This window comes from Sander vitreus, chromosome 2 (assembly GCF_031162955.1).
Source record: "Sander vitreus isolate 19-12246 chromosome 2, sanVit1, whole genome shotgun sequence".
NCBI classification, from domain to species: Eukaryota; Metazoa; Chordata; class Actinopteri; order Perciformes; family Percidae; genus Sander; species Sander vitreus.
This window is the reverse complement of record NC_135856.1, coordinates 18,511,617-18,527,345: the sequence shown is the minus strand read 5'-3', so window position 1 is coordinate 18,527,345 and position 15,729 is coordinate 18,511,617. Positions and strand designations below refer to the sequence as shown.

General features: G+C 41.8%; 1 protein-coding gene across 1 annotated transcript in view; it reads right to left on the bottom strand.

Moving 5' to 3' along the window:
- The window catches only part of adgrl3.1 (adhesion G protein-coupled receptor L3.1), a 129,041-nt gene that overhangs the window by 49,014 nt on the left and 64,298 nt on the right, over positions 1-15,729 (bottom strand). The window contains exons 7-10 of the mRNA XM_078259523.1: positions 14,778-15,566; positions 3,483-3,914; positions 2,502-2,605; positions 1,503-1,688 (exon numbers count right to left, since the gene is read on the bottom strand). Coding sequence (XP_078115649.1) covers positions 1,503-1,688; positions 2,502-2,605; positions 3,483-3,914; positions 14,778-15,566 — 1,511 coding nt within the window. The remainder of the gene's footprint in view (positions 1-1,502; positions 1,689-2,501; positions 2,606-3,482; positions 3,915-14,777; positions 15,567-15,729) is intronic.

The following is a 15,729-nucleotide window of genomic DNA, read 5'->3' as shown; positions in this document are numbered from 1 at the left end:
ACCTCTCAGTCATACTCACACACACACTCACACTCACTCACGTGCACAAAGGCAGTCACATACACACTTCAGAAACATTGCACAAAAAGACTTTGGTATATATTGTTATTCTTCTCACTTGCCCCTTATTTTTCATTCATTCTCATCTATTCCCTTCCCTTTTACCTTCCAGGTGGTGTTCATAATTATTTGTTCCTCCATTCCTTTTTCTACCCATTCTCTGCAACTACTGTCAAGTTAATTGATGGCATTAATTACTACGCCACTCGTGCATGATTGGTCATATTCGATTTCCTTTCAAAAATTAGCATAATAAGCCGGCATATTACTCACTTAGGTATATATAATTGGGCCATTATTGAAAACAAGAGGAATGCTCTTCCTCTTCTATGGAGGACTTCTTTTCTACAAATTCAACCTTTTTAACAGGCCATTTGGTCAACAGCAAAACACAGATTAATTGATACCACTTACACATCCCCGATATGTATTCACTTCACATGTGTTACTGAATTACTAAGAGGGAGCAGTGGAAATGTGAAGGGTGTGTAAGTAAGATAAAAAAAGGCAGACCCTAGTGAATAAAGCAGACCTCGTGACTTAGAAACTAAAGTTAGGGGGGGGGAAGCCAGTGACTGTATAAAAGGTGGCAGCGGCTGTCAATCTGGCTGCTAAACACCGCCCATCACTGTTGACCTTAGCAGAGACAATCAAGAAAACAGTCCGCCATCCAGTCAGTCAGTCAATTAGCTAGCCAAGCCAGCCAGTCAGCCATTGCCAATGATTTAACACACTTTAATTGAATGCCTACATGAACAAAGTACAAAACTAAATTCTTTTCTTGTCTACCGGAGTAGTAAAACAGATCCTTCCATACTCAGGATTGAGTTTCCATTAATGTAATCCTGAAGTGAGCACTCAAGGCCGCTTGTCAACAGCATTTTCATAGCTGTAGCTCAAAGGCTGAAGTTCATTAAACAATGAGCTGTGACGCAAATGGTATCCCAAGCCTGTTTTCATCTGAAGTACTGTATGTTTTAATGAGAATAACTCCCAGGGCGAGGCAGAGTTTTATTAAATTCCGGGCCTGATCTGACAAGAGTTGCCAAATACTAAAAGCAGTTATCTATCACCCATAATGTTGAGCCAAACTTGCTAGGAAAACCCTCAGAAGAGGATCAAATGTCTAAAAGCAGCTCTTTATCATCTGGAAATCTACAGCGTTATGTATGGTTTTTCATCAAACTCTGCACACAGAGACTTTTCTAACCCCTGAAGAATGAGTGTAAGACAAAACCACGAACCTCTAACGCTATTCATCTCACTGTTAACTTGAGTATCTCTATCTGTTCCCTTTTTTCTCCATCATCCCTCTTTCGCTTAATATTCTTTCATTTACCTTGCATCTCTCCCCATAGTAGTGCCTGCAAGAAAATCGTTCATCTCACTCAATCATTACCAATACATTGACCGCCCAACACAAGGGTTTCTTGAGGCAGTACCTTGGTGAGGCTGCGGGCTGCACTGTCCTTGCCCCCGGGGGTGAGGTTCCTGAGCTGGACGTCCAGCAGTTCGACCAGTTGGGCCATGGCCCGCACTGTGGATGGCACATCGCCAGGACGCAGAAGCCCTTTGGTCTGCTCTGCCAGCTCCCTGGCCACAATTGCTGCTGTCTCGCCTGAACGGAGCTGGGAGCCAAACAGGGTGATGGGGGCAGAGAGTGGAATAAAGTCAAAGAAGGAGAAACATGGATGGAAGTAAAAAAAAGTGAGAGCATGAAGAGGAGGACAGTGAGGGGGATGAAAGAGTACAGCAAAAGACAGATGGAAAAATGAAAGGACAAGATGAAGGGCAGAGAGGTAAAGGACAGATGGAGTGAGAGAATTACATGTAGAGAAATGGGCAAGACAAGAACAAGGATGGGATGGTGGAGCATAAAGAAGAGTGATTAGGTTATTTGACACCTTTCAAGAATACTTTACAGTTACAACTCCTAGCACCTCTGCTGCAATGCTGATTTCACACAGACCGTTTTTTCCTTGTTTTGTCTTATAAAGAAAACCCTTAAAGCCTTGTGCCTCATGTGACAACAGCCATACATTGAAATTATGGGACGTTATAGCTGGGGCAGCACTTTCCAGGAAAAAAGTATCTTGAAGAAACAAACCCGAATATGTTTTCCCATCAAAAAGCAATGCATTCTATGTAAATTAGCCTATGATGATGCATGTTAGCGTATTATAATGATAGCACAGCGTGAGTGAATGACCTTATTGGGCATTTCCATTCCCCTACAGCCATATAAAAGCTCACAGATCTGAAACATGAGTTAGGGTTAACAAATGAAGATAGATACATGGCCACAATCTTCCCCTGTAGTCAGTGTGTCTTCATGCGTGAAAAATCGCTCAAGGAATATATCCATAACACATACCCTTATTCCCCCTAAAGTTATGGGCTTGGTGGGAGCAACGAGGGCCAGCAGCAGCATTCAGACTTACTTTCTGCATGATGTGGTTGACCCAAGGCGACGTGCAGTTGCTGAGGTCAGGGCCTTGGGGATCCCAGTAGCCCAAATGGGCCATGCACACATATGTGGCAACGCCTGCAAGACAAGCAAAACAAACAGAGTAGGACAGCACTGACATTCACCAGGAGACACGAAGGCTCTTGAGGTGCCTGTGGTTCACTGAGCAGTTTGTGTGTGGATGGAAGGAAAATCGAAGAAGCAGCTTTATTGATTCAAATTGTTTTACTTTTGTTTATTCCTCACTGAGATCTTACCTATGCACATGTCATTTTTACGTTTCCTGATCACACATGATCGTGTGTGTCATTTATATTATATTTAATTGACAAGTCAGGTCAATTTATTAATGGCACACATTTAAAAAAAAAGCTAACTGCCGTGATTTACAGAGTAATTTAAAATTTAACAACTTAAATTAAAAAGAAATTGAAAATAATTAAGTTTTCATGTTATCTGCAATGCACTGTTAGCCTTTTTGAATGTGTTCTATAAATATATTGACTTGACTACATGTCATTATAGGAGATAGTAGCTACTGTAGTTACTTTACAGGGTAAGGTTTTACATGTGTGATGCACTGTTTGAGTTACTAGCCAGGAGCATGTGAATCTAGACCAGCTACAACATTAATTTACTTCGTACAGGTTCAGACTGTGTTCTGCTGCTTATACCTTTGTATTTAATAGTGGTAGTGATGCTTTTACTTAAGAAAAAGATTTGAAAATGGTTTCCACCTGGTTTTCCACCTGGTTTCCACCTTTGCCAATGAAACAACTCTAACATGGTTACGGTTGTATTTCTGCAATATTTTGCTAAGACTTTTGCAAAGAAGAACAAGTAGATTAAGATATATTTCACATGGCAAAGCTTTCAAACGCACTCTAACCAGCCATTTACTGGTCCTACTGTCAGCTCCTCTATATATTGATTCTGCTATATGCAGATTCCTTACCCAGTGTGCCGACTGGGCAGGGCTGCTTGGCTGTCTGGCCTTGCTGTGTCCGTGGCCATGATATGTCGGCTGTTAGCCTTGGACTGCAGAAGTCCTGGGGAGGCAGGGCAGGAGGCTGTGGGGCCGCTGGAGGGATCTGCACCGGAGGGGAGCGTCCTCTTGCTTTCTGGTTGGTGTCGGGAATCTGGTTAGTGTCGGATGATGAGCCACCGGCAGGAATCAGGACAGGCTGGCGAACCGTGGTGGTGGTGGTTCGATAGCGCTGGCCAGGGGAGGTGGTGAGGAGAGGCCGCGGGGTGGTGTAGTAGGGAGGAGAACGAGTGGTGATAGTGCGGCTGGTAGATGAAGAGGAGGAACCTCCACCACCAACTGGACCTCCTCCTACTCCTCCGCCTCCTCGGTTAGGTGGCATCATGGGAGGTGGGCGATAGTCTAAAGAGAGAGAGAGGGTTTGAATTCACAAAAACACAGCACAGTCTTGTGTTTTAATCAAAGAGCCAGGACCCAAAATGTGTTGTGCAGATTTGTGGGTCCCAACATGACTGGAGTCCGGATGTTTTTCTGAGCTCCTCATGCCAGGATGTGAGTTATACATGTATTCCCAGGATGCAAAAGTTAAGAACAACAGAGTTAAAAGAATCAAGTGGTCAAGCAAACCATCTGTGGCAGCACCAAGTGATGTGAGCAATGGCCTACAAGCATACATATTATTATAGTGACAGACACAAACACATTTGCAGGCACTCATTTACACAGCACTAAATAGCTTTGACAGGGAGTAGCTCATGTTTCTGATGACTTCCCAATATTAGTGTGTCATCCCTCGTCAATGTAGTCATATGCCAGATCTCTGTGGGGTTTTACTCCCAAGTTAAGGACATGTTTTTCCAAACAGCATGTGTGCTTAAGTGTTTTATACAATATAATGTATAAAAGCAAAATGTCCTCCAAGCAAGACCAACAATTGGTCTGCCCCACAAATGTGCACAAGGTTGCCAGTCTCTCCTATGGGGGCTGGTACACAGTAGTGGCTCCTGCTGCATAACCAGAAGAAAAAAAACTCAGTGTCTCTCAGTGTCATGCATGATTCATAACACTATGACATCATGAGAGGGAGGAAGGCCACTTAATTGTATATGACACACTCTTTTATTGTCAATATTTCATTGTAAAAATGCTCAATTATTCACATTGACCCTATGCGGGGGGCAGGAATAAAGAATGGATCGAGAGAATGGAATAGAGCATGTGTTTGTGAAGTGTTACAGTGTCCTCTTGTGAACATATTATACCAGTGTGTCTCTGCTAACCTGTGGCTTTCAACTGCACACGGTACAAATCAATACTTTAGGATCGAAAGTTGGATAGAGGGAAATTATTCTTATATCTTTGCCTCACTTTCTCTTTGAATTATTGTATCGGCCTCAAATCATTTGGAAGTCATTATGTGTAATATCTCATACAGGTGGGGCCAATTTTATAAAGCCACATTTTCACCTGAATACATTCTATAACAAAGCAGGTTATAGCTTTTGTCATCTACATTTTTATTATACAGCTGAGATTGCCTAAAAGTATTTATGAATAAACAAATTACACTCAATATGATTAGGAATTTGTAACAGGAAGAGGTTTCACATTATGTAAATTATGCTAGCTCCAAACTTTATTTGTATACTTTATAAAACAAAGCTGATAACAACAGTGGTTTGACGTCATCTTCCTATTAAAAACCCCAAATATGTGGATTGACTGAAGTGCACATAAAGGCAAGCACACAAACAGAGGCAAACAGACATAGACACAGAAGCAACTCTCCAAGATCATGAAGCTACTCAATTATGAATTCTCACAATTTCATGTTATGCCACTTTAACAAGAGAAATATGTATATCATAATCTCAAATTCTGTGTTTAGTCAATATTTTCTACACAGTAAGAATACCTAACGCTCTGTCCAGGGAAAGCTGAACCCAACTGAACTCGCCTAAAAAGATTTTCCTCACCATCTCCACGCTGACCAGCAACTATGAATAAGATTAATTTTTTTCTGAAGAGTGTGCAATATACCGACATCACGCTACATGATTTCTGGGTGATTGAGTCCTTCAGGCTCCAAGAATTCATTTACTGCCAGTTGGGGTAGCAAAAAGTGTGAAGTTGCCTTGTGCGGTTTCAGGTCTGCTCTGATGTTTAAATTCTTGATTCCATGATTTTCAGCACAAATGGAAAGCACCGACGCTTGTGTTTTTCTGTCTAAGGGGTTGGTCTGCCTAAGGCCATAATATGTACTACATGTTGGTCACTGACATTGAAGGGTTATAGAGTTTGTCGTATATTGACTGCATACTGTTTGATTTGGGGTGTGATGTGCACACAATTAGTTTACTGCAGTGTTTTTTGGTACATGTTTTCATTTTCTGATGCTTTTTTGTTCCTTTGGGGGTGAAGGTAAAGGTGTGTGTGGGTTTGAGGGAAGAGTGGGTGTTCATATTATTTACTGTGAACTGAAGTCATCCCTTCCTGCGGATTTTAACTTTAATCAAAGAAACTGCACTCTCTCTCTCTCTCTCTCGTCTATCTGTCTGTCTGTCTGACTGTCTGTCTGGTTGACTGACAGCCATGAAACATCCCGCTCCGTACGTTGTGTTCTCTTCCTCAACAACCCAATGGAGTGTTTCCGTACCTAAACTGTGCTGCTCCACGTTCCTGAATCACTGCTGCCCTGCCTCATGCGTTCTCCACGGAACATTGCCATCAATCATGCGTAGCAGCAGTGGCCTAGGGACTAGCTGTCAATCTGCGTGTGTACTTATGAAACCCGAGAGGGAGTGTGTGTGTGTGTGTGTGTGTGTGTGTGTGTGTGTGTGTGTGTGTGTGTGTTTCTATCTGCACTCAAACGGGAAGCTCCATTAGGGGCTCTGCCACAACAATAGAAGAGTAATATATATGTGTGTGTGTGTGTGTGTGTGTGTGTGTGTGTGTGTGTGAGAGAGGTTGATGTCTGCTGTCATTTGATTACAGGCCAGAAAACACAGAAGCTGGCAGCTTGGGGTGAGGTAACACAAAAGCCTGCAAGCATCACAGGCAAGGGGCCACAGCACATCACAACCCATGCATCTCTATCTTTCGTCCTTCCTCTGCTGTTCTCTTGACATTCTCCATCTGATTTGATCGCTCACTCATAACTTTTGCTTTTCCTTTCTGCCACACTATTATTCTACCCATTTCAATGTCTCAGCACTCTCTTTCAAGTGTGCTCAGCCACATCTTTATGTTGTCCTCCTTTCTTGCTCTTTTGCAGCATTTAGAAAAAATGTTTGTAATGTGATGAATTCATCACAGGCATCACTCCGGATGCTGTGAAAGTAGCTGTGGGGGAACTACAGGAACATGACATAACGGCTTCATGAAACATTTATGGAGAAAGAGGCTAGAGGTTGTACTCATGGGGACTGACATATCTTCCCGCATTTAAGCTTAGGAAGCCTTGAGTAAATGCGCCACGACAACTTCATGATGTCAGCTAAGCTGAACCTTGTGCTCTTCACCGAGACTGATACCACAAGAACAAGCATGTGACACAAAACTAAAATACAGCTACAAATTCACTTACGTTTTAATCCATATGTATGTGCACATGCATGTGGGTGACACATTTTGACAAATGTGTTTGAGGAAAAAAAACTCAGTTATCATATTACATTGCCTCCGCGTGGATGATAAACACGGCTCTTAAACAGCCCCATTCTACCGCAGAAATGGAAGAAATCTTTATATTCTTTCTTTCTGCGCTGTTGCTGCGTTGGCAAAATAGAAGCAGCATAATGACGCAAGTCACATGTGGGTGATGTGATGTTGAAAATGTAATCGATGAATATCGAGTGTGGTAACCACTTTTTAACATTTTGATATGAATAATCAATCTGATCTGACTGAGATTGAAATGGTGTTTATCTAAATAAATAAGTTTATTTTCCATATGATCTTGCATGGATGGAAAAATAATTAATCCATTAAATAAGTACTACTTCAGCACTACTCAAATATATAAAGCAGGACCCTCAATAACTAATTTTTTAATTGCAATTTGCAATTAATTCTGACAATATTTTTATAAAACAATAATACAATTTGAGCACATCATAATGACACAATACCACTAATAGTTGATGAGCCATAACTATTCTATTCTACTGGTCAAATTCAATCTGCTAAGGAAGAAAGTGTGATACAACTAAAAGCCCCAGAACTACTAATGGGCCCTGTGGTGTTTTGTCCTCTGCTGTTTACAAGGTCAGGAAAACACTTTCAGTTTCAACTTTCTAACCAACATGGATGAGAAGTCCTCAATGTTCTCAGTAACAAGGACATATTTTGAACTATTATTTCATGACAACAGGCAAACTCCATCTGCTGAGAAAGAGTGTCTTGTATGATTGAAAGCTCCGGAACAGTTGGGATGGTGAGATTCTTTTCTATTCTATTTTCTATTCTATTTTGTTTGTTTTCCTGACCTGCATCAGGCCCAAGGGAAGGTGAGACAATGGCAGGCTGGCAGTAAACTTGTTCCTGGAGTTATCTGTCATCACACTGGAGGGGCCATAGAGATGCTGTCAGTCAGCCTGGGATGCTGGCACATGATCATCTGACATGCAGACAGACTGTGTGTGCGTGCGCGTGTGTGTTTCTGTGTGGGTATGACTGCTTGTCTCTGCCTCTCTGTTGCCGAGAATGCTCTTGTTGACTTCTCACTCAGTAAACAGAGGGATCGTAAATCCACAACACAAAAGGTAGACGGCAGGGAGGAGAGAGGGAAAATGAACTTCCCCTGGCAAGTTTCCCACGTCATCAGAAAAGCAGCAGACAGCGAGTGAGAGAGTGGAAGAGGGAGACAGAAGCAAAGAGAAGAGGGATTTGAATTAAGACAGAAGTTTCACAGAACTGAGACTTTAAAAGTGTCTATTATACTGGTATGGTCTTTTAATATGCAAGATGACTACTTGCAGTTTCCTTAAAAGTTACTGCCTTTACACACACACCAGCACACACACGCACACCCCATCCTGAACAGTATGAAGGGATGGATCCAGAGGGGTAACAGCAAAATAATCTGTCTGGAGGGCACAAAGCTTTCTAGGCTGGATAGTAGCACAGACATTGAATAGGGCTGCATACTGCGATAACACACTGCCCCTATGGCTGCAGTGCACACACACAAACGAACACACACTCATTTGTGCAGACACTTCCTTTTCACTCAGTTGTGCGCCAAGCAACAGACGCAAATGGATGCAGAAACACACTTTTGCAGACATTTACTTATCACTCACTTGCAACACACACACACTCATACGCACACAGAGCTTGTGGCGAGTGGCTCGCGCCTGCTGATAAGACAGAAGGGAGCACTTCAAAGCAGTGATACTTGGAGATAGAAAACAACCTCAATAGAGCCTCCCTCAAAATGGCTGCCGGGCACCACCACGTCCCACAGCTAATGTTTCCACATACAGACACATAACCCCTCAGCCCTGTTGGTTTACCAGTTGCATAATCATGTCCTTGCTCTGCTGAGGTTGGAGACACCTGCAGCAAGTTTGCCAATCACATGCCTTTTTCTTAATCGGGGGAAGTTCCCTTGTTCAAAGCAACAAAAAAAACTGTTTTTTTTGTCTTGTTTTTCTGTTTAATAATGGAATAAATCATCAGCATATTCCTTTAAAGTCCAGACTGTGGCCTCTCCTGTTCCAGACACCTATTACTGTCTTAGAATGAGAGCTGCAGCCACTATGCAAGTGACCCTGTGGCTATTCAATATTTTGCTCCCCATAATTTATCACCATAGTGCATCATTTGAAAATTGAAAAGGTGGTATCCACTTTGTTCCCCCCCTGCAATTTATTTTATATATTTAAAAAATAAAATAGCCCGCTGATATCTCTGTATTTACTTCCTGCGAGGCTGTGGGTTTCCCTTCCTCCCTGTTGTCCTGGCTAGGCCTGCTTAATTTGGTTATCTGCTTTTTGGCAAAAGAGAGGCGGTGCGGAGGCCAAATGCTCGCAGAGGGCCTTGCTGGGGCAATCCAATCGATAAGCACACACTGCAGGCAAGGAACAGGTGCCCTGGACTCTAAAGCAAGAAGTTCAGTCTGCTGAGAAGGCTGTGTCGTAATCTGTTTGGAAATGAGGGAGATAGGCATGGAGGGAGAAGACGAAAAAAGGGAGAGCGGAGAAGTGAGAGTGGGAGTGTAGATTAGGTGTGAAAGACACTGTAGTCATGTTGCCTTGCATAATACTGTTTACTGTTTTATGTGGATGTCCAATCAGTGTTGATGGTAAATGTAGAAGATTGAAGCATGCACATTTTTCTTCCTCCAAAGGGGGGAATGACAGAAATAGTTTGAAAACCACTGGTCTAATCAGTGAAATGGTGAAAGAGGGTATCCACTTTAACCATTAACTCCTGTGATTCTCTCCACTTCAGCTTGTTTCCAACGTTTCCTGCACTGCTTAGCCATGTTGCTTGATTGCAATCTGGTGCCACGGAAGGCAACAAGGAAAAGGAGATGCTGGGGTGGGGGAGGGTGGTATAAATAAGTGGTGAGGGCATAAAGACAATAGAAACGCCATGCTTGACTTCCTTGGGAAATGGAACTTTGTGATTCCAGCCATTAAGAGTTCAAAGGTGAACCTTTATATTTCTGTAAACTGACAGAGTGGCAAGTAGAGGTCATCTCTATATGACTGTGTTTAATAGATTAGAATGTCAGCGTTTGATTACTCTTTAATTAAGATTGAGGCTATCACTTTAGACACTTTAAATATTTGACTGCAGTAATTTATTTGCGGTTACTTAGATGCCACACTGAGTTAGAGTTCTGACTTTTTCAAAACTGTGTGTAATTCTCAACACTAAAATAATGCTTGAGCAACAGACAAATGAATGTAGACAAATGCAAAAAACAAACTTTTTGCATTTACAATTGCTAGTGCTATTGGGCCTTTTTCATTCTTCCTGTACTTAGGTAAAGAAGCAAACTGTCAAGTGAGTTATTTTTCACTGTTAATTATTGTTTTGTCCAGCATACTTTAGAGGTTGCAAAAATAAGACAATAGGTGTGCAAAGGTTTAATAGGTGTTTTTGAGCAAAGGAACTGTAGCAACCCATTTTTTAAGTTGTGCAAATGAATTGAATTGAATGAGTTGAATAATGCACATGTAAATGCATTGCAATAATCTTGTACATAGTAAATACACTTAGATTAAGTTGTTTTGATGAAGTCATAATAACATGCATGTTACTGGGTATAAAACACTGTATTTCTCTAACCCTGTCTCTCTATGACAGAATAAAAATACCTGCAGGGTTGCTCAGGAAACCTTCATAATTATACCAATTTCAGTGTGCTGGTTCTAACCTAAATGTGAAATCAGATTGTCTCACCTGAACTTGAGTAGATCATCGCCTTAAAGTTCTAAAGTTAGACAGCACTAGGAGGAGAACATACTGTATAGCATATAAGACCTTAAAAAGTTGCAGCAAAGAAGAAAGTACAATAAACAGAGATGTGGGGTAGCAGGAGAAAATGAGACAAATGAGGAGAAAAACAATAAGGGTGAAATAAAGATCGGAATAGCAGTAGTCCACAAATTGAAATGCATTTAGTTTTAGCCCCTCCCTTCCCGAAGATGCAGATAACATGAATAATTTTGCGACTTTGTTGGGAAAACTTTCTAAAGTGTGGCAAGGCAGACTGGAGGTGATAAATTATTCAAATGTTTCATCGGAGCCATGCCGCTTGCGTAGGGCAGGCCTCTATAATATGCATGTAAGAAGACATGATGAAACAACTCCATAAACAGTAGAGAGTGTTTGGGGAGTGTGGGGCGAGAGAAAGGGGTGATGCAGAGAAAAGTGACTTTGACTCTTACTCTATGCATTCACACACTACAGTATATTCCTCTATAATACATCTAAGGACACTCGATGAAATAGCATTGTGTGATGTGGAAAAGGGTTGGGAGCAGAAAAGGAGGGCAGATTAAGCGGGAGATAAAGATGACAGAGAGAAAAACTGTGAAATACACAGTCAAAGAAAGAAAGATATACGAAAAAGGGGTATATTTAGGTTCCTGCCATTGTGAGTGCATGTGTTTGTGTGAAGGAAAGAAATAATGGGTATTTAACAGACAAAGAAGAAACACAAACACACATGGGAAACAGTAAATGTAAAGAGGCCGTTCATTTTCTTTTTTAGTACCAAGGGAGGAAAAATATGCATTTCAAAAAGATATTTTCTGCTCAATGGTGTGATGGAACGCATGGGAGTAAACCTTTATATTATCTGTTGGCCTAAGGTGAACTAAACTTTGCTTAATTTCTTCTCTGTGATGTTTACATTTGTATGCTTAAAGCAAACCTCATGTGATATATAGGGCTAGGCTAGACAATTACATTTTTCCATATGGGGGTCAATTCTTTCAACACCTTTGAGGAATATAAACACTGTTTTTGCTAATTTATAAAAACAAGCCAAACTTCTCAAACACAGCAGTGTTTATTAATATTGTCTTATCACAAGCACCAACGCTAGAACTTTGCGGAAATGTAGTAGTACAGAATTGGCAAAGTTATGACTTAAATAAAGATGTACAGTATCTGATCAAGATATAAGCTGTTCAGAAATAAATAAAGTGACTAGTCCAAACAGTGCAAATGCGTCAGAATGTAGTCTTCTAAAGTGCCCAGTGAGCTGCATTTGTTAAGCAGACAAAACACAGTAATTGGTGCTCTCTGTGTTGGAGCCCAATTGCACTCAGTCCTCAGTGGCCTACCCCTGCCTTCTCTTACTCCATGGCCCATTTCCTGTCTCATTTTATATCTTTTAAGAAGTCCATATGAGCCGAGACAAAAACAGGGCGAGCATTACATCAGTAATAAGCGGAAACCCTGAGAATGGCCCCTGTCCTTGGCCTGTTTCCTGAACCGAGTGTGGAAAAGAAAGGGGGGGGGGGGCGGGGGGAAACACCAGGGCTGGAACATGGAAAATTTACCTTACCTTAATATATTTATAGTGATCTTAAACAGAAAATCATAGACAAGACTTGAAACAAATGAAAAGCAAAATATAGGGTCTGCATACAATGAATCGACTTGTCCCCTCAGGTTCTGAAGAATGAGAAAACCATGCAGTTAAGGTAGTTAATTTATTCCTTGTCTTCATTGAGTGAGGGAGTGGGGCGAGGAGGGGAGTAAAGGAGCTGGGCTGCATTGATTGTATGTATTTATCTCCCGCTGGTCAGCAGTCTGGCTTGTTGCTGTGCACTAGAGGTCATTCTCCACATTGAAATCCCCATTGATCTCCTCTTTAGAGCCTCTTGAGACACCCAGAGCTCCATTATGAGAGTGATCACACTCAAGCTTGCACCAATAAACACGTATGCACACTCATAAATAGAGAAACACTAACTCATACTGTAAGTAGATTAGCACGTTAGCACACTGGCATGCACATCATTATTCACTCATAAACGCACACAATTTTTACCGCGAGGCCTCCCTTAACATATGCAAACTGATCGGTAGAAACCAAGTTTAACACTGCTTCCCTCTATAATTCCTTGTACTGCGCCTCCTAACTGTGTGTAAGAGCATGCATTAATTCAGACATCATTTAATAAGACACGCAGCCAGACTGCCTTGACCACTCCATAGAAAGGTGCTGAAAGGCAATTACGCTGGGCAAATAGCCCTTCAGGCTCCAGGGGCCTAAGCCCTTCCATCCAGAGGAAGGAAGGAGGGGATGGGAGGAGAGGGTGGACTCTAACTTCATACCATAGTTGAAAGATAGCCACTCTGGGTTACACAGTGTTCCTAGCCCTTTCAGACGGACACAGCGATGCTAGCCACGGGTGATCTAAATGAGTCGACCTGAGTCAATTTATGACCTCTCCGACCTGGGTTTAACATAGGTCAAACACTGTAGAGCTTAGATGAACAGGCATACCGTTTCTAACCAAACTCCTCATTAACCTGCATTTGACCCGATTTCCTATTTTATATATGTCACAGTGTAAAGGATCAGTTCACCCGGATTACTCATATTTTTTACTTACCCCTAGCGCTAGTAATGAAGATGAATGTCGTTATGTTTCTGGTGCTCAAAGGATTTGAAAGCAATAATTGATTTTTTGGCCACTTGGCAGCTGAACAAGCTGTAAACACAAAATTGACACATTATCACCTTGTAAAATGACTGTGGCAAACGTGTTATCAGACTGCTGCCTATTTGTGCATTGAGCAGACGAATGTAAGTTCAATATTCACTCTGTTTTAGCTCTGTTTTGGGCTCTACCAACCCCTTATGGAAATATTTGGCTTTTAGCACCTACTCTGGCTAGTAGCTAACCTTGTCTGTATGCTACCAGCACAGTACCAAACAGACAGTCGGTTTATCAAAGCTGTTTGTTAAAAACAGCTGACTGCTATCGTTGATGTTGTGTTTTAGTGGTAATATGTATGTTACTAAATTTGCCAATTTGGGTCTTAACCAAACCAAAGACAACCAAAGATAAACTGTTGACAGCTGCCTCAACAATTGGTCAACTATAAAAGAAAAAAAAACCTTCAAACACAGGTTGATGCGTCTTCAGATTGTCATCATATGTGGATGTCCTGTATGAAAGCGATATCAGTTCCTCCTCCCTCCAGACACTCCTGGCTCCATTCTCGAAGAATGCATTACGATATGTTAAGCAGCTGGAGAAAACTAAAGAGAAGGCTGGCAAGTGGTAGAGTAGAAAGGCAAGATACATTTACAGTATGTAAGGCTCAGCATAACATCATTAGAGATATTCCCCTAAAGGTGCAGATCAAGGTTGTCTTTATGATGTCTTTGTGAATTATCCTTTGGTTGACTAAAACAGGAACATTTCTTCCAATAGAAACTCTGCAGAAATCTATATATATCCAGGAACAGCTTTTGTTGTTTTTGTTTTAAAACAATGCAGATACCATAGTGGGGTGGTGGGGGAACAGTCATAATTGAGAACCGTGACAGCACAGATGGTGCTTTTCTTTTTCTTTTTTAAGTCATTTTGCAGAATTATTAATTAGAGGAAGATTAGTGGCTGTAAGTATTCCTTATGTAACAACAAAAAATAATTTATCATTATGACTATTAAAATGAATATTAAAAGCATTACATATATGCCAAATCACATCACAGCCTGTACATAAATTAAGTCTGGAAAACCTGCATCTTTTTGAATCGTGTTCAAAATTGGGACCTACCATTGTTGCCGAAGTCCAGTGAGTACTTGACCACATGGTAGTTATTCCACACGTATAGCAGGTTGTCTCTTGGGTTGTAATCCACTGCAGCGATGTACTGGTAGGAATTAGGGAACGGTATGTTAACCGTCATCTCCTTGCTCTTATCGGTGTTGTACACGTAGTCGATTTTGTTCCCCGTCCCTTCATTGTCGTCATCTTCATAGACGGTTTTGACCACATACAGGACTCCGCAGATCATGAAGGCATTGGATGCCGAGCGTTTGTCGTAGCTGGTGTCCCAGGAGCCTTCAATGCGCAGGGTGTAGGGATTGAGCTGGCTCACCACGATGCGCCCGTTGTTCTGTTCTGTTGCGTAGATCACCCACAGTCCATTCTCGTCCACTGCTAGGTCAATGTCCGACTTGCCCCCCCAGCGGTATGGTGAGGTGTCGTGGTAGTTGGCATTGGCAATAATGGCCTCACCACTCTTGATGCGAGTGCGCAGGTCAAACTTTACGATGTTGCGTGTGCGCTCCTTGTTGAAGAACAGTGCACCGTCATAGACGACAAAACCGGTCCCATCCACACGATGTGGGAGTTTGTAGGTGGTGGTGGGACGGCCTGCAATGAAGTCCTCCTTTGACGAGTACTCTGTCAGTGTGTCCGTGCGGTATGGCGTCCAGGGCATGTAGTAGATCTTGTCTGAGGCCTGCAGTGGGTCTTTGCACCATGCACCGGACTGGTGATCTGACTCAAAGAGATGCTCACTTTGGTACACTCCTCGCAGAATGCCAGGGCAGAGAAATACTGAGGAATAAATGACAACATTTTCACATTAGATACCTTTTATACAGTCGCTGTAATATGTCAACTATTCGCTCTACATTTTCTGACAGTGCCTGTGAAATGTTTCCCTTCTTTTCATGAATGTTAAATTGTGTTGTAACTCAACCTAACCACCAGTGAGTGA